This window comes from Megalops cyprinoides, chromosome 1 (genome assembly GCF_013368585.1).
Source record: "Megalops cyprinoides isolate fMegCyp1 chromosome 1, fMegCyp1.pri, whole genome shotgun sequence".
Taxonomy (NCBI): Eukaryota; Metazoa; Chordata; class Actinopteri; order Elopiformes; family Megalopidae; genus Megalops; species Megalops cyprinoides.
In genome coordinates, this window is record NC_050583.1 from 32,076,363 (window position 1) to 32,095,468 (window position 19,106).

A 19,106-nucleotide genomic window follows, 5' to 3' on the forward strand; every position below is an offset into this window, starting at 1 on the left:
GGATGTATGCTTGTAATCATTGTCTTGCTGGAAAAACCAATGATCACCAAGCTTCAGCTTACTTTCTTCTCCAGAATGGCCTGGTATTTATATTTATGGAATCCATGGTGCCAGTCACACGCTGAAGATTGCCAGTACCAGAAGCAGCAAAACACCCCCACAGAAGGACTGACCCACCACCATACTTGACTGTGGGGATGGTGTTCTTCTTGTCATAAGCTGCACCTTTCTTGCTCCAGACATACCGCTTATCCATGGGTCTAAACAATTCCAGATTTGTCTTGTCACTCCATAAAATATTCTCCCAAAACTCCATGGACTTATCCAAATGATGTCTTGAATATTCAAGTTGATTTTTCATATGCTTAATGACTAAGAGTGGAGTGCAGCGAGGTGTCCGGCCATGAAGGCCTTGCTTGTTCAATATCCTTCCTATTGTCTGTACTGATATTTTTGTTCCAGCTTTCAAAATGTCATCCTGTAAGCCTTTGGGAGTAATAAGAGGGGTTTTCTCAGCAGTTCTTCCTTCCACAACCCAGGTAGGTTTACTGCTCCATTGTCTTGTATGTTTGCATGTTTGCTAGTCAGCTTCAAATTTATATTCAAATATAAATAATATGATAATAATGCTTCCACCTTTTTGCCTGTCGAATTTACCCTTTATCCCCTTATTACGGTATTATTTTCAGAGACAGTCTCCAAATAACTGATTTTTACTGTCGGAGGATGTCAACCATAGATGTTGAAAGGATTTGACTTTCCTGACCTCCAAATACAATTTCCCATCATATTCTGTTTGTGAACAGGAAATCTTCCACACATCTATGAAGTGTGTTTTCCCTAAGTAACGTTATAGCTAAAATTGCTTTTTAACTACTCACTCGCTTACTTAAGTGGCGTTCAGTTTAGACAACCTGTATAGCTGAATCTAACAGATAAAATGCTAGTTATGACTGTAATCGTGAGCACTGAATGACCGCATTGCACGATTTACAGCCAACATTCGTACTTTACCACCGGTGTTACTCTATGGGTAGGTAACTTAGGTTACTTTGTTTCTTGCTTGCGTACACTTAGCGACAGTCCCTCTCCGTGTTTCGCCTGGCGCTCAAAGCGGAAGTGTTGAGAGTACGTGGCGAAGGAGGGTTGCATAGTGTGTATTTCAAAGAGCACATCAAGTGGGTCAGTGTCAGAACTCTCCCATTTATGACAAGGCTCTATCCCACCCACCTTGGCTAGCGTATGTTTGCTGTGTAAACCTGAGTGTATAAATGGGAGGGACAGGATAGCATCTGTAATGCTGCGCCGGTTGCGGGTGTCTCTCCGGCAGGTGGTGAATCAGATGGCCCGGAGACCCGATCTTCTGTGTGGAGCCATAGTGCTGAGTTGCCTCCTTATCCTCGCAGTCAAATTAACCTGCAGGTAACCCTATGACTGTCTGGACACTAATATTTCTTATGTATAATGTCACGTTAAAATCAGCATACACACAAACAATTCAGCTGGCCAGTTATGTTGTTTTCTAGGTAGGTGAATCAGCCGAGTCAGTTTAGACAAGCTAGCTAGCTAACCGTTAGCTACCTGACAATCCAGGCATGCTGTCCTAGCCACTAAGCCAACCATTCTGCTGGTTAGCTAGCTGTACGTTAACATTACAGTAATAGCTATGTACTTTTAAGCTATAATAGCTAGAGAACAAGTAAACGAGCAATTTTTATTAGCTTACAAGCTATGCAACGTTAGCTGATTAGCTTCCTAATGTAGAAAGATAGCTAGTTGTGCTCTGCTGCGAGGTAGCTACAAGACATTTCAAATTGGAGCTCAGTTTCAATTAGCTCAGCTAGCTAGTTGTATTAGCCACAGGTCAGTCTATAGCTAGCTAAGCTACGTTGTTTCTGGCTTGTCAGCGTTCGTAATTTAATATAAAAGTCTGGCTGAATATAAATCGATAGTCGCTGCGTCCGAAATTGAACCTTTCCAAAGTTGTAACGGTTGCAGAAGGAGGTTTCTGACAGGTGACTGACGTGTCATTTTCACATTATACACTGTTTGCACCAAATACTGCGTTTATGTTTTGTCTGAGTTTGAGGACATGTGGGGAGTAAATAATTCAGAATTGGCGCTAAAAATTGACATCTACTGCAGGATAGACAACGAAATTGAGACGTTTTCTTTTTAAACCAGACATTTTAGTGGCCAATGTAGAAAGGATGTACTCTTGAGTTCTTCAAGGCAGGCATAATCAGATTTCAGACAGACATAGTCAGTATTTAGCCAGCTAGGGATTCAGTGTAAGCTCTTTACTGAACCATTAAGGCAGGTAAGGATAGCAAGATAGCCTTCTCTTGGCGTTGGCGGGAGATAACATAATTATTTTGTTATCCTTTGTACTATTGCCTCAATAAAATAATACTTGATCACAAAACTAGGTAATTCTAACGACTAGATGTTTGAATATGTATTATAAAGAAATCGAATAGTTAACAAATCATTAGCGAGAAAACAGTAATCAAATATTTTTTAAACAGGGTGTGTGCTGTTTAACGGTAGGTAACAAGCCTAAGTGGGAAAACAGTGTAGTCATGTCTAATTGCTTGAGTAGGCTACATCCATGCCTGACAGCAACACAACACATGCCTTACACAACAATCATCAACGTACGCCATCTGGAGGAGACAATAGGCTACGTCACGTTAAACTTGTCAATCAGGTTTACGTAATGCATGGCTCCCAAAAACCCCAGAGTGCTTGTGCTCAACGTGAGCGATGGACTGGAAAGGTAATGAAAATAGACTAACGGATTCTTCTTTACAAAATTGGAGCAATAATTGTTATATTAGTATAATAGATTATATTACATATCTTATTATATTATAATCATCCATAATAATATTAAATGTTGTATAAATTGTATATTTCATCGCTGTTACAACTTCGTTCGCTAGTTGTGGCAATTACACGCAATGAGCTGATTACAGTAGGGTAATATATGGAGTACAACTCTGTATGCAAAAACCTTTTGTGTTTGGCTAACACTTAAAACATGCCTCATAAAAAAATAATTAAAAAAAAAAAAACATTTATTATAGCTAGCTGTGGGTCTTGTCTATACATAAGGAAATCACCGTAGTCAAGACATTTTGTAAAATATTGCTGCAGTTTACAATGAAGTAGTCAGCCAGATAACCAGTAAGTTATCGACATTCCTGTCGTTGGACAACTGTCTGGTCTGTGTTAATGTTACAGTGTTTATTTATTTATTTAGTTTTTTAACCAATGATAATAACCCCACATTCTAAATTAGGCAACAGTTGAATGTGGGTGCAGTGATTTGGTCCTTTGCAACTGATACAAGGAAGCAATAGCCCGAGGGTTGGGTGTGAACTGTGCGGTGTGTGAAATGTCATTCCTTTCGTCCAGTTCTCAAAAGGTATTTTCAGTATTTGAATAATGATGTACGGTTAACTGCATATTTGATTATCCATGCCCATCCCTACTTAATATACTGTTTCATTCCATTTTCATCTTTGAGGCTCTGGCTCTAAGCTGTTGTGGTGGTCCTCTTGAAGCATAACATCAGTGTGTTTCTTCTGCAGCCGTGCGAAGAATGTGGTTGCCCCAGCGCGGCCTCCCGTCCGCTTCTTCTCCAGTGATGCACCAGTGGTGGACCTCTTCCTGGGGCAGCTGGAGCAGGTGGACAGACTGCGCAGCATGGCCGAGGTCTCCCTCATCTTCTTCTATGCTCCATGGTGTGCCCACTCCATCACTGCAAGAGAGGAGGTGCAACACGTTGCCAGGAGGTTGTCCAGAGAGGTACAGTGGAGTTGGGCTATGTAGTGCAGTAGCACAGGGGCCCTGAGGTCAGATGAGGTTAGCAAAGAGAGGAGTGGAGATGGGAGGGATTGGTGTTTCAAAATTGTACTTAATATGAATGTAGGATTGTAGGCAGTGAGTTGGCATTTTTGAAAGTTACATTTTGTGTGTGTGTGTGTGTGTGTGTGTGTGTGTGTGATTGTATCAGAATAATTATTTAACTTCAATTAATTTTTATCAGCTATCATAAAAATAACAACTTCAGAGTAAATACTCATATCATAGTATATGTGTATGAAAAATATATTAGTTTTTCCCCTGTACATTTTTTACTGCTGTGTGTGTATTAACTCACTGTTTGCTAATTTGTCCACACCTGGAGTTTCAAAAATTTGTACTATTTCTGAGCAAGATATATCAAGAAAGGTTCTGAAACAAATTCATATTTTGTTTGTATTAGTGTGCCAGTATGCATATTTCATGCTGTGAAAGCTGTAGGTGTGATACAGTCAGTTCTGGGTCAGTATAACTTAAAATAAACTTAATAACAAATAATAAAACCATGATTCTTCACCATGTGTGCTGTAGGTGCAGTTCATTGCAATCAACTGCTGGTGGCACCATGGAAAATGCAGGAAACAGCAGAACTTCTATCAGTACCCAGTTATACACCTGTTCTACAGAAGGTAAAATAGAGACATAGATGAAGTAATAATTTGATCTTTCATATATGCTCACATATAATGCCTATTATACAGTGTATTGCAGGTGATACTTAAACATTTCTCTAATGCTTGGGAAATTGTTGGCCAGTAGAGGGGGATGTTGCTCTGTCAAGATTGTATTTCTAGCTTTCAGTGTTAAGCTACAAGAATCATGTTTCTGAAAAAGCACAACAGAAACTATCTCTGTTTTACCACCTATAACTTCCCCTGATTGTACTTGCATCACCTTGTAAATTAACTGATGTATGTAAGTATGTGTTTCTTATTTAGAGTGGTGTGGCATAATTTGACCTAGCTATGGTTTTGGTAGCAGGACTTGAATATCTTTTTGCCTTTCTTATTTATAAGGCTGACCTTTATAGGCTGCAAAAGGACATGATTTCCCTTTATAGGAAAATGCTACATCACATTGTTTTCCCCTTGCAGATTTGGTCCAATTGATTACAAGGGGCCCCTCACGGCAGCATACCTGGAGAGGTTTATCCAAAGGGTCATCACCCCACTTACTTACCTTCCATCTCGAGCCACACTACAAGACTTCCTTTCATATCATGAGGTACATAGAAGTTTTGGTGTTTTCTCAATATAAACCACTATATCACAGCATTTTCTGTTATTTGTTCTTTTATATTGTATCATTTAATATATGTATCTAGTGGAAACTTCATATTGGTTTGGTAGAGCACTGTGAAATGAAAGTCAGGCAAAAGCGTTTCATTTGACCTGCCAAGCATGCACCGGGTACATTTTATAAATACTGTGTAAGTCCAACCAAACCTTTTCCCTGGGTTTATGCATTTTCAGAGAATATTGCTGGTGCCCTTGAAGATGTATTGCTTTGTTTGCATAATATCTTTGCTGCCAAGAGTGCCTGCCCCATTGTCAAGTAGTCAGAGTAACTTGTGATGATGATGTGCTGTCTGGGTGGTAGATGTGAGATGTGCCAGACTTGAGATATGCAGTGTTGTACTCTAAAGGGGTTTGATTCCCTTTGACTCCCTTCCCCAGCTGTGAATGGCCTGCTGATGCTAAGTAATGAAAGGAGAATGGTTTTACTACCATTCTGGTTCTGTTTATTATTACTGTTCACATCACCTGGTCCCTCATCAGCCTTGACCTGTAGATCTGTATGCATATGATACATAGATGTAGCAATGCATTTCATCACACAGAATACCTTACTACATGACATTTCCACTCTGAATGCTTTCTAAAGTGCAGTTGCTGACTAATAACAATGAATTAACCACTTATAGATCCTACCGCAATCCACAACCCTCATCCTCTCCCACATGTAACAGATGACCGCACACATCAGCCCCAGAGTGAATATCTGTGTCCAGCTTGATGTCCGCTCTCCCTCACTCTCTCTCTCTCTCTCTCTCTCTCTCCCTCTCTTCAGCCAGGAGTAGTGGGCTATTTTGAATTCAATGCTTCACCACAACCTCCTGGATATCTGATATTCCTCTCTTCAGCTCTCCAGGCCCTGAAGAGGGGTAAGCCAAGTCAGGGTCTTTGGGGTTGACTAAAGAGAATGTTTTCCATCCACTGAGCGCTAAAAAATAATCAGGACCCCTCCCTGGAATGGAACAGAAATGCCCATAAACAATGAAGGACTATGAAGGCTGATTTGTCATGCACAGTAGACGTGCACAATGTCTTTTCTTCCAGATGAATTTTCTTCCTCAATGTGATCCAAAGACAAATATATTTAGCTTTATTGCTGAGTCTAACCCTCTGAGAAATGGAATTGTGCTTCTTAATCACACGCAGCACGAAAGTGAGGTATAGCCAGTGCGAGACTGATGTTCTCAGACTTTTCCTGGGTAAAGAAAATCAGCAGGAGTCCAGGGATATTTTAAGAACTCTCTGCACTTTCTATAGATAGAGGTAATGGTGGGAGGACTACTCCACTGACATTTCCTGCCTACTTTAATATTGGTCCTGTTCAGACAGAAGGAAAAAGAGAGCTCAGCTCTGACTCAAAATGACAAAAATGATGAAAGAAACTCAGTCTCATTTGTAAACAAAGCTCTGTGGTAAAAGTTAAATCAGTAAAGGATATTTGTAAGACTGAATATAGCACTGAGGTTGAAAGAAAGCTATTTTTGCTGGGGCAGGAAGTTGGTGAATGGGTTGTTGAATTGAAGGGAAATGCATTGTACAACCATCTTATACTGTAGTGAAATGCCATCTTCCAGGCATGAAATAAGCCTTATGAAAGCAAAATCTCAAATCAATTTGCTTTCCTGGCTGGCATCTCAAATGAGTTTTGTTTTAGATATGAAGTATTGATCTTATTATGGCCAAAGTGTTCCAGAGCTCTTGCAGTTAATTTGTTAATTTTGTAAATGGATTTCAGAAGAGAAGGAAGCACTGAATAAATGCCAATGCACTGCATAGGAAAATGTAATTTCCCCACTAGCCTTATAAATGTTTTTATAACTACCTTCCTTCTTGGGTCAAAAGGGAATCATGGTGTGTGTTGCTGATGTATAATAACACATGTTCAGATGATGATGCAAATTGCATGTTGTGTATCAAATTCCTAAGCCTAAAATTGTTGGTGTATGTATTCTATTATTATAGCTTAGAAAAGAAGCTGGCATAGCTTTTTCTTCTTACCCCTATCTCTTCTTGAAGCAAAAAACTGATTCTTTACAATGCCAGAAGGTACAGAAGCTGTTATTGAACTGTGTTTTGAGGGGAACTTTTATGTATGAAATTGTGTGTTGTTTGCAGATTACCGAGGAAGCATGCGATTCGCAGTGATAACGAGTAAGCAGGTGGCAGAGGCAATATCAGTGTTTGAAGATGAGACGATCTACATGCACCGACGCTTCAACACGTCTCTGGTGAGTGTGCAGGTCACAGTCTGCTGCTGGTCTGTGTGTTTTTTTTATTTTTGGTTGGCAGGGCAGGCTCTGACTTAAGATGGAATGTATCTTTTGCAGTGTAATGGCTTAAAACTGTGAGCTGCTATAAGTGCAAGCTGGGAAATGGTGCTTCAACGGATGTTGTTTTAAACAGTGAATCTTATAACAGCAGAAACTGTTTAGGTCAATTTTGAATTTATCGCCGCATTCGAAATTGAGTTTCCAATTCCTTATCAGTTCTTACTTTGTCAGTTTATTTTACTATTGTCTAAATTGAATGTGAACATGAAGCTGGCACTGGAAGTGACCAGAATAAATTATACGATAAATAATAAAGGTAAATGTGAGTCAGAGATATCGACAATGAATAAGGGATGAAACACAACTGTGGCAAACACTATCCAATCTGGCCAACAAGCAGTGGAGATATTTGTAATTTTGTCAACATGTTGTTATGACTTATATTGAATATTCAGTATATATTTTGAATAGTTTTTCATTTATTTGTTTGTTTGTAGGGGACAATACAATACAATGTTGGTACACTATTAAACATATGTAAGAGATGCATATGAAGTGCCTTTAGCTAAAGCTAATTTCCAACAGCTGTAGCTAAGATTGTAGTGATATTGTGAGGCATTTGTTGTGTACACAATTAAAAAGAAATAAGAATGGGGAAAAGCTATATAAATAATTATAATTAAGTAAATCACAAATGATACCATCTTGTTGGTTTTTTTATCCATTATTTTGATGACTGTATTGTAAAATGAAATGATGAGGTTCATGGTGTAAAACAGCACAGTAACTTTGAGAAGATCATTGCCTGCATAAATATGTGGGCTGCATTGAGAGACAAACAGTGTGTGACCTTCCTGAAACAGTTCAAATTTGACCCAAATCACCATCTGCCTTCTTTGAGGTTAATTCTTTGCCTGAAATAAATCAGTTTATGCTGAGTTCTAGCACTGTCTCTAAATGGGAACTCCCATGTATTGGTTGCAGGTTGAATTGTTTCCCTGATTCCATACAGATTTTCCCGCGGGCGGAGAGGAACTTCACATCAGAGAACATCTGCAGCTGGGCATATGAGCACCGGGAGAGCGTGATGCACTGGCTGCAGCCCCATGGGGCCAAGAGTCAGCTGCTGGAGCACGAGCTGACCAAGGGCCCTGCACTGCTCCTCTTCCTGCCTTTTGACCCCTTGTCTCCCAGTCAGCCCCTCCTCAAGCAGGTCAGTTGGCTTATCATTCTCACAAGGTTTTACTGTGCAAACTACTAAACCTAAGTGGAGAAACAAGTATAATGCAAAGCAAATTTCCATGCACAACAGATAATAAAGAAATGTTGTCTAATCTAAAACAGCCAGGGTCCCATCCTCCTCTTCCCTCTCATGCCATGTCACACAGCCAGAGCTGGGGTCTTTCAGACTCAGGAAGTACATTATTCACAATATATAGCACTCTGCTGCTAAAGGTTTACTCACATAGAAATCTGTAGGGCTGCAGTTCTTCTGATGTAACACTTCCAAACTCCCTAAACCAAAGTTTGCCTGTGAGCGTATGCTCATGATAGCCACAGTTTTAACATCATGCATTCATACAAGTAATTTTGGGCTGAGTCTGGGTTGTTCCTTGAATATCTACAGATTTTAAACAGAGCTGTGGAAAACCCCATTGATTAAGAAGAACTGCAATTTTATTTGTTCTCTAAGCCCAGTGAAAATTGCACATTGGTGTGGAAGCCCTGCCACAGGGTATCATGTCAGACCACTTCACGAATCAAGTTGAATGTCCTGAATGAACGTTACCACTTACCATAAGAAAATTGCCCATCGGTGTGGAAGGCACAGTTTAAGTGACCATTATGTGCCTGCTGTTGCCACATTTTTATTTCTTCTAAAAGAATTTAGCTTGGTCATACCACATTTAACTGTGGTTTCCTTCACGCTATCCATAGTATTATCATCGTTTTATTTTCTGTCATCAGTCAATACTTCATTGATATCAAATTACTTTATTTTTTGTATGATTCTTTTTTAATCTCTTAAAAGGTGAGTTTGTGAATGTCTTTGTTGTACACATCTCAGCAGAGTTGATGAGTTTTTATTACACGTATACGCTACAGTTGCTGCTTTTCTAATACCTGAATCACAAATTTGTGAACAGCTCTGATAATTTTGCATATTTTAAAATGTTTTCTTAGATAAATACAATGAGAAATTTAAAGAAAGAAATTTTCTGAATATAATGAGAGCAGAAACCAGTCTCGCCCCACCGTAACTCCTGATGCCACGACATTTTGAAAGCCCACTTTTAGCAAAGCGTGGAAACCACCTGGTAATACTGTGTGGAACAACCTGCTGGTCTAAAAATACCAGCCCCCCTCTCTCCTGGGACGCCGTGTGGGTGGCTGTGCCTGTGAAGGACGGAAGATGTTAATCACACTCACTTCCTCTGGTGCCACTGTGCACTTCCTGTGGTGTCTGCAGATGGCACTGCAGTCTTCAGCAGTGTGCTCTCAGACCCAAAGACAAATCCAGCTCAGCAGCTCAAAAGACTTAAAACCTAACCCATCAGAGGCCTCATTAGACATCAGATATCAGGTTAAGGTCCAAAGTAATAAAGGAGCCTCTTAAAGCGAAACATACTTTCGCAATTAGAATACAGAGGGCATGTTGCCAAGAGCACCACATGTCATGCAGTCTCCGGAGTGGCCCAATTCAATGGAAAAGGGCAGGAATATCAGAGATCACCCATGCTCGCCCTCTGTCCTTTGTCTGTGCTGTCTGTAGTATGACTCATGTCTCGTGAGTTGGTGACAGCAGTCACACAGATAGCAATGTCATCAGTCTGAGCCTGCCTGGCCTCCCTCTGGGTGAAGTGTGCTAGGTCTGAAACCATTGAAGACTTGGTTTTTCCTTGTTCAATGTTATCAAAACATGTATTTTGTTATTTATTACAGTGCACTCAGCTTTGAAGAATCACATCTGTCCAGGAAAAGTAGTTGATTTGTAAAGCAGAGTTCCAAATGAGGGGAGAAAACAGACAAATGTTTCTGCTTTAAGGAACAGTTTTCTCTTTATTTAATTTAGATATACTTGTTCTTGAAATATGTTCTTGAAACATAGAATATTTTTATATAACCATTTATCAAATCAAAGTTCCAAGACTCACGTTCACCGTGCACATTGCTGGTGCAACTCAAGCTATAATGCCACCTAGTCAATGCCCTTATCTAAATTAAAACATGAAATCATTGCTTTACACATGCTAATGCTTATGTCTTCATCATAATTGGTGCAGTGGTGCCTGTTCTTAGTGTTTCATAGAACTTTAGATAGTGCAGGTTGTGGAATGACCAATCTCTTGGCAACATTTCTTTGAAGCAGGCAGCCTTTTTCATCTGTGAAAATTGTCTTTTCCTGCCATGTGTACTGATATCCAGGCATCTAGCTAAACCGTACAACTTTTTTCTCACATTATTGTATGTGGTGTTTCATATTGGTGCTATAGGTACTTCTAGATAGAAGAGACAATGTATTCAGAATTGAAGTTTTTTCCATTATTTTTGTGCCATTGCACTCCACTGAGTGCCATATTATGTGTTGTGATTTGCAAGTTTTTCCAATTTTGTATGTTACAAACGTGATAATCTCTTTCACAAGCACTTTGTTGATTAACAATGGCAAGATAGGTACAATTATATACATGTTTATATTCTTAAATATAAAAACAACTTTTTCTCATTTTGGTGATTGCGTTGTCTGTGGTTCTCAGATAGCAGACATCGCTCTGCAGTACCACAGCTGCAATGAGACCCGGTGGTGGGAGCGGCCTACTTACTGGGATGGCACCTGGCAGCCGAGCAGAAGGCTGCCCCTTGCCAGCACCCCCTGCTGCAACACAGTGGTCCTGCCCCGCTTGGACTACTCCTCCCGCACGCACAACGTGTGCGAGCTGTGCCTCAACCAGTCTGCGGGTGTGCGGCCCAGTGCCGTCCAGTCTCCGCGCTGCACCTTCCTGGAGATGGAGGCCGCTCTGGACTCCTTCTACCTCAAACAGCACACCTTCACCCAGCTGCTGGCCCACAGCACGGCCTGCAGCAACGTCGTCAACACCTACAGCCCTTTCAGCCACTTCAGCGCCTGCTGCAAGACCCTCAGGCCCAGCTTCCCCTCCCCTGCACCCCCTCTGGAGGCCTTCCCTCAGGCCCCCGGCCCCCAGGTTGCCAACATCACGGGGCTAAAGTGCAGGACTAATAAGACCTTGAGGTTCTACCTTCTGGACTCGCACCTGCATTGGACATTTGCGGCGAGGCTGGGAGCACAAGGCAGCGCCCACCATGAACTGTTCGCCACTATAGTGAATCTCCCGGATGAAGTCCACTATGTCCTGGACCATAGAGAAGGTCTAAAAGATAGATTAGGTGGGTACTGTGATTGAGCTTTGTTTCATTTCAGAGCTTCACAGTGGATTTCACAGTGGAGTTGCCTATTAGCCCATAATGTTATAAAGAGTCTGGTATTATTCAAGTATTTAAAACTAGTTGGTAATGCAGTAGTCATTTGACTTACATGAAGTGTTATGGGTCATTTGTGTCACAGTGTAATGTGATTCTACCTCACTGCTAAATTAACAGCTAGATACTTGTTGAGTCAGGATCATGCTTTTGGTGTATGAGGCCATTTAGTGATACATGAGAGGTTTAGTTAACAACAAGCTTGTTCCTCTCCCTTCATATGCATTTTCAGAGCACTTCATCTGGAACTACAGCGTTCCATACAGTCCACTGAAGAGGCATCTGGTTGGTGACTCTGTGCCAAAGTCCCCGGACTCCTTAATCAAAGAAGTGACGACAGCCTCCTTCCTCAGCACAGTCATGGACCCTGAGAAGGTAGTCAGCGTCCTGCATGTTTCCCGTTCAGGTCTTTCACGGGCTTGGTATATCATGTAATCCCTGCACTTTCTCTAAGTGCACCCAAAAAGCATCTTAAAACGCAATTTGTAGAATGCAGTTGCAAAATTCTGCATGGCATATTGCTACATTTTTTCACATATTGTCACAAGCTCATTACAGTCAACTTTTATCACATTGCAAATGTGCATGCAAATCCATGCTCACATGGAGCAGGTTTTGTAACATGAGGAGATTATGACATTACACATCCTCTGACGTATTGTGAATGACTTCGTTGTGATTGCAAAAGGTGTAAGCACGAAAGGCTGTTGCTAATAGAGAGGACAGTGAAATGTCTTTTTTGGCATCTTTAAGAAAGTGCTGCTAAACAGGAAGACGTAGCAATGTCTACTAAAACAGGAAGACATAGCAATACTGTCACAGCTCCTTTTGCCCTCCATTTTAGGAAATTTGGGAGATATGCATACTGACAAACACTCTGCCGAAGTTTGAGGCTACCTTGGGTTCCTTAAAATCACAGGTTTTTACTGGTGAAGCCTGTTATGGATCCATACTGAAATACATTCCTAAATGAAAATACAGAATACATAATGAAAATTTCATGAAAATACACAAGGTCAATATGTAGTCACTCATAACCAATAAACCAGTAGAAATCACACAATGTGATTGTTATTCTCTGTTGATATAGATGTCATACCTATAAATGTGTTTAAGGCTCTTTTTAAAGAGTCTCACGTTTGTTTTTTTGGAAAACCATCACATTTGTCCATGTAAGTTTCCATTGACCTGTGGAGCCTATATTTGTGCTCATGGGCTTTCCCGTGGTCCACTATCCACTAAGCAGTCTTAATTTTACATACTTGAAGGTATGTATGATTTACATATGTATGATTTATGATCAGAGAAACAGATGCTAAAGGCCTTTTTCCGTTCAGTAATTTAGAGGGATAGATTAGGTGTAAATGATGCCCCTTTGTCGGTGCCACAGAAAAGATTCATTTATGAGTGGTAGGTTGTTGTGGGCTTAGCAGAACTGACCAGCAGTATCTCAGCGCATGCTGTATACTCCCTCCAGGGCATCTGGGAGAGAGTTATTAATTTCTCTGCACTGCAGCGTCATATCATAGAATTTAAGATGCTCTGCCTTCAGGTGACCTTGTTATGGGACGCATACAATGTTTCCCTCAGGACTAGTCGTCTCCCCTTAGCAGTCTTGTGCATTTGTCAGCAATATTTGTCTGGAGCTGTTTTCATTGGGTTATCTCTCTGCCTCAAACTGTTTTGATGTTCTGAGTAGACAGATTATTGAGAATCAGGGATAATCTTTTGGTTTTCTACTTTGTCGGAGCCTTCTGATTGAATTTGGAGTCCCTGATATCAGGTATACCCAATTATGTTAATTAATAGGAAAATAGGAAAAACTCAGGAACACAAAGTTCTGATACCTTTTTGTTGCTCTGTGTATTTGATTGCAGAGCCTTCAGAAATAGTACAACCCAGGCATGCATTAATGTCGTAGTGTAATGTTACAGTGTTTTGTAATGATGTTAGTGGTCGTAAGTATTTCAAGCAACAAAATGTGTGCACCCCTGTGTCCCTCAGGATGTCCTGCTGTTCTACTACACACAGTGGTGTGGGTTTTGCACAGTCCTCAACCACATCATCATCCAGCTTGCTCGGCTCTTCCAAGGGAATAGCAAGTTCACTGTCGCCAGGTAAGAGGTGCTAAAGGGTTAGGAATTGATTGGTTATTCATAAATACATTCTGCTTTTTAAGCAATATATTCAAGAATTAAGGGGTGCAGGTAGAACTTGTACAAGCAACAGATATTGGTGTCAACTGCATGTGTAAGTGTGTTTAATCTGTATTCATTTTGTATGAATGTTTGACCTAATATCTTATGAGCCTTTTTATCAAAAAAAAAAAGTTCTAGTCTGTGTTCAGAAATGCAACTCCTGCTTGTAACATTACATGTGTGGTAAAGTGAGATTAAGCTCCAGATGGTCTGGTTTACAATGGGTTTGCCAGGAATGCAATGTGTGAAGCAGGAGTCACTTCTACTTTGATGGGAAACCTGGGAAAATCAGCTTGCTCCTAGAAATGGTGTTGATGTGCTAATAGGGAGCATTCCTTTCTTTTAGCCAAGTAAATCTATTGCCCCAGTGCAGTGATGGGGACTCTGTCATAGGTAGTGTCTTTTGTTGATTGAGGGGTGAACTTTGCCAACTAGCTCTCGGTGTAGCCCCCTAATCATTGCGCCTACAGTAAGCTGAATAGCCAGACAATATCATACATTCATTACCCATCTTGTTTGTCCAGATTTTAATTAGATTCCTGGTGGCATTGTTAAATGTTAATTAGAAACAAACAAACAAATAAATAAACATGACCTGTCCTGCGACTTATTTTCAGCTCTAGTGCATTCTGGTGAGGTTCATTTTTGGATGCGATCTTAAAGTGATAAAGTGGTTTCATTTTTTTTTTGTAACACTCTGGGCTGTTTCAGGGTTAATACTGCCCGAAATGACCTTCCATGGGAATTCATGGTGGACCACTTCCCTGCTCTTCTTTTCTTTCCTAGGGAGAGGTAAGGCATTGCGGATTTACTACATGGTTACAGTGAAGTTCTCCTCAGTGATGAGTGTCCACTGTCTGTTTCAAGCTCTCATTAGGGCTCTGATCCATCTATGAACTTTAATGTCAGGGGTATTTTGATGTCATTCTCTCCATGAGCTCAATATGTGACAACATGCATGGCCCAATGTGTGACCACATAAGTCAAGGGCCTAGCAGAGTTTACCGTGTATTTCTCATCCTGTTCCTCTTTAGATGTTATGGGAAGGTTGTTGCCATGGCAGCATCAATGTCAGTGCCCTGTGACGTCTGACCGTGTAGTTAATTACTGTGACTAACCTGCGATGTGTCTGTCAGGGACAGCATGATCCTAGGCCAGTGCATCCTGTGACTCCAAACCAGCTTCTTTGAACAAGATGGCATTCGTTCCAGCAGTAAAATTAGATTAGCTTCTAAATGGGCAAATATACAATCAGATTCTCTGAAGTTCAACTGTATGTTTCATATGCATGATTGTTGTTCAAAAAATGTGTGCTGTATTAATATGAATTTGTTTTCATCATCATACATCCTTGTAAACCTCTCTTTGTGCTGCTTGGGACAGAGGCTGAATTTCTTTTTCCTAATCTAGAATCACCAGAGTGATCCCATGCCTTGTAGTCAAGTATAATTCGGCTAAAATGAAAGTCTTGCTAGCCAGTGATAGAATTAGGGCTCCTTTCAAACCAGGAAGAACCTCCTGTTGGAAGACTCTTATTTTTGTGAGCCCATGAATGTCAAGCTGAAACGTTTGTTCTCTGACTAGAGAGGCTGCCTAAAATGATAAAAAAAAGAATTTCTCAGGTATAAAACTTTGACATGTGAGGGTAATTCTAAGCAATGTTGTGGTGATGACAATGGTATCTGCAGTGCTAACTAAAAATAATAATGCTCACAATTCCTGCTTAATATAGGTGTTTTTTTCTGTGTTGCTAAGAAACAGATGCATATGGTGTGTGGGGGTGTGATGTGAGGGGGAGAAGTAAGGAAATGAACTCCAGAACTTTATAACATTTCAAAATCTGACTCAGTTCCTTTGAAGTGGATTACTCTGCATACACAGAACAACACACACTTTGACCGCTCTGAGCTTTGGATTACAGAATAAGGGCAAAAAGAAGCTGGTGAATGTCAGATGTGCTGTGCTTGAATGAGTGCATATGTGTCTGGATCTTGGGGAACGGCAGAGCACTGGAAGCTGACCTCTGGGCAGCCTAATGGAGGAGCGAGAGTTGTCCCTGCCATGTGTTTTGAAATGACAGAGGTCAATGGTACACTTATGCCAGGGTGAAGAGCGGTTAAAAAGGTCAAAATTATCACATTCAGATGTTTGTAAGAGGACAATAAGCCCTTGGTGGTTCTTATTTTTCTGTTATTTAGGGCATAATTTTTTTTAACTATCTGCAGCCTGTATGTACATATTTAGGATTGCAGAAAGGTGATGCAGCCACACTTGCCTCTGACTAAAAGGCTGTTTTGTAATGTTAATAATTTGATGGAAGTGCATGGAAAACCAGCATTCTGCCAATTTGCTTGCCTTTCATGTTTCTTTTTACAAGGGCACCGGTTTTTCAGTTTTATCCTTTCTAGGGCTGTACCCGGCTCAGAATTTTGTCAGTCGAATCGGATTTGGCTGTTCAATACGAAGATTCGACTGTTCGTTCCTTTTTTTCATATATGACTATCTGGCAATCAGAAAATCCATTGGCACGTAGTCATGGCAACATATTTTTGAGCGTTTAAATTAATCTTGTAAATAGACTTAGGCGTATTGCCTTTATTATATGTATAGTAAATCTGCCCAGATAACTGCAGAATGCTCACCTAGCTATGCAACTTACCTGTTTCAAGTGGTTTGCCATGTTCGATGTTGTTGAATCATCCGCAAATTTTTGCATACAGAGTTTGCATTTAACTTTGTTAGGGTTGTCTTTCAAAAGTTCGAAATGTCGCCATACTTTAGACTTTTTCTGAGACGTGGTTATAGCTAGCCTAGTTTACCAACCACTCCACCTCAGGTTTCAGCTTTTCTCATCAGTTAACCACCATCGTATGCTGTCACGTGGATTTTTTTTTAGCAAGCGCGCCAGCTAGCCCTGCTAGAATATAAAAATATATTTATGATTCCTTTTTTTATAGTTCCTCATTGAAATGTTATCCCTGTGCATTTTTGTAAGCTTCTATCTGTTTTATGCTGTTATTGTAATGCACACTGACTGACAAAAAACAGTGCTCGACTTGAAGAACCTCAGTCGACTGAGGGGTCTCCGACAGATGATTTGACTCGTCAACTTTCAGGGGGCAGCCCTAATCCCTTCAGTAAGAAGTTGTGTTTTTGTTGGCTTTTCTGTCTGTGGTCTATATTATGGTACAAGAGACACTTTTGAAGCATTCTTTGAAAGATGGATCATCTGATTTGTCTCTAGATTACTCTAAAATCAGGGTAATCCATTCATAAGCCAGAATGTTACATTTTCACCCATGTCCCCACTTGAGGCCACCTGGATCTTATGTCTCCAAAGGATTATTACACATTTGCCTGAAACCAAACTGCTCTTTTTTATAGGAAGCACTTGAGTGTGAAGTTCCCGGAAGACCTTCCCATCACCCTGCCCAACCTGGTGCGCTTCATCCTGCAGCACTCCAGCATCCTGCGACGGGACGGGACGCGGGCGGGGCTGCTGGAGGAGGAGCTGCGGCGGATGCAGGTGGAGGTGCGGGCGCTGCAGCATGCCCGGGAGCAGCTGTCCCAGCAGCTCTCCCAGCTGTGGCAGGAGAAGCGCAGGCTGTCCCTCCACACGCAGACGCTGGAGTCCCGCAACGCAGAGCTGCAGCAACAGGGCCGGCGGCTAGAGCTGCTCTACCAGGAGAAGCACCAGCAGCTGCTGGACACGGTCAGCAAGCTGCAGGCCCTGGCCGATGCCTCAGAGAATCTCCTTGCAGAGAACACCCTGCTCAAAGTCCTGCTGGCCTCCGTCAAGGAGAAGGCCCATCCGGAGCCCAGCGCAGGGCAGGAGTTCACGGGGGAAGGCACTACAGAAGACCTGAAGAGTCACGGCCACTCCTGAGGCCATCCAACACTGGATACACTGACTTTTTTCAAAATGGGCCTTTGACACCCAAGATGTACATTTAGCAAGAATTTTGTTGTGTTTTTGTTTTGTTCTTCTTCTGAGAAGCTTTTGAATGTTTTTTTGTTAAATTAACAGTCTATTTTTACAAGAATCATAAGAAATCACTAAGCGTCTATTCTTATGTGAGAATTCAGGTATGAAGAAGAACAAAATGCTGCATTGTTTACAAATGGAATATTGCACAGATTTTTACTGATTAAACTGTGTTTAATTTAATCTACTCTTGAGTCACTTGTTAATGAATTTGCAATGGTATGAGATGTGTTCCTAATGATTTTTAATTAATGGAACCGGTCTTTACAGCCTATCTGACATTGTTCTAGTCATTTTTAATTTTTTTTCACCCTGACTTTGGAATAGCCAGCCCTACATGTTTTAACCTGTCTCACCACAACATCCTCCACATGTGCAGAAGTACTGTAAGATGACACAGAATTCTCTGACACACTCACATGCAGCCAACAGCTCTTTCTTCCACAGGTTCCACAGAACTACTGCATGACAAATGCTGAGAAGTGGATATGCGCATAGTTAAAGCAACTCACAGGCACCTGACAAGTCCTTAGAGGTTGTTATTGAGTGATGCAATGAGGGAACCTTGGCTAACACAACCCACCTACCTCAGAATTAACCCAGTTGTCTTCTGCTGTTGTGTACTGCCAGTCATTGTCAGTTAATGGCACAGCCCAGGCTTGAACTCTGTTCTGAGCTGCATAGGGCAGCCTGTGCTTGGAATAAGGACCTTAGTTAACTGACCTACTTGTTATCCCTGATAAGGAGTATAATCTTAAAAAGCCTTCAAGTCAGTTTACAATAGGAAAACAAACATCCAGTTTATTATTTATTCCCAGTACATGGAGAAATACCACATGACCAGTACACAGACAGTTGAATCAACTAAACTAAATGAGTTTTTAGTATTTTGAAACAAACAAAACAAAGGGATAATTTCAGCTGCAGAACACTTGCACAGAAAAAAGTACTGAACATGCTGGGCTTCCAGGAATGACAAGCAAGGTCA

At 41.0% G+C, this 19,106-nt stretch overlaps 1 protein-coding gene across 1 annotated transcript; it reads left to right on the forward strand.

Annotated features, from left to right (window-relative positions):
• The first annotated feature begins 1,127 nt into the window (after positions 1 to 1,127).
• Positions 1,128 to 18,114, forward strand: txndc11 (thioredoxin domain containing 11). The gene is made up of 12 exons (XM_036530518.1): positions 1,128 to 1,422; positions 3,597 to 3,813; positions 4,402 to 4,499; positions 4,965 to 5,094; positions 5,941 to 6,034; positions 7,281 to 7,393; positions 8,448 to 8,648; positions 11,194 to 11,842; positions 12,168 to 12,310; positions 13,940 to 14,052; positions 14,845 to 14,925; positions 17,518 to 18,114. The coding sequence occupies exons 1-12, from the start codon at positions 1,298 to 1,300 to the stop codon at positions 18,017 to 18,019; spliced, it is 2,466 nt and encodes an 821-aa protein (XP_036386411.1). The 5' UTR covers positions 1,128 to 1,297; the 3' UTR covers positions 18,020 to 18,114.
• The last annotated feature ends 992 nt before the right edge of the window (positions 18,115 to 19,106 follow it).

Coding starts and splice junctions, on each gene's coding strand:
- txndc11 (XM_036530518.1), top strand. CDS start 1,298: ATGCTGCGCCGGTTGCGGGTGTCTCTCCGGCAGGTGGTGAATCAGATG. Junction 7,394..8,447: donor GACGCTTCAACACGTCTCTG/GTGAGTGTGCAG, acceptor GATTCCATACAG/ATTTTCCCGCGGGCGGAGAG. Junction 11,843..12,167: donor AGGTCTAAAAGATAGATTAG/GTGGGTACTGTG, acceptor ATGCATTTTCAG/AGCACTTCATCTGGAACTAC.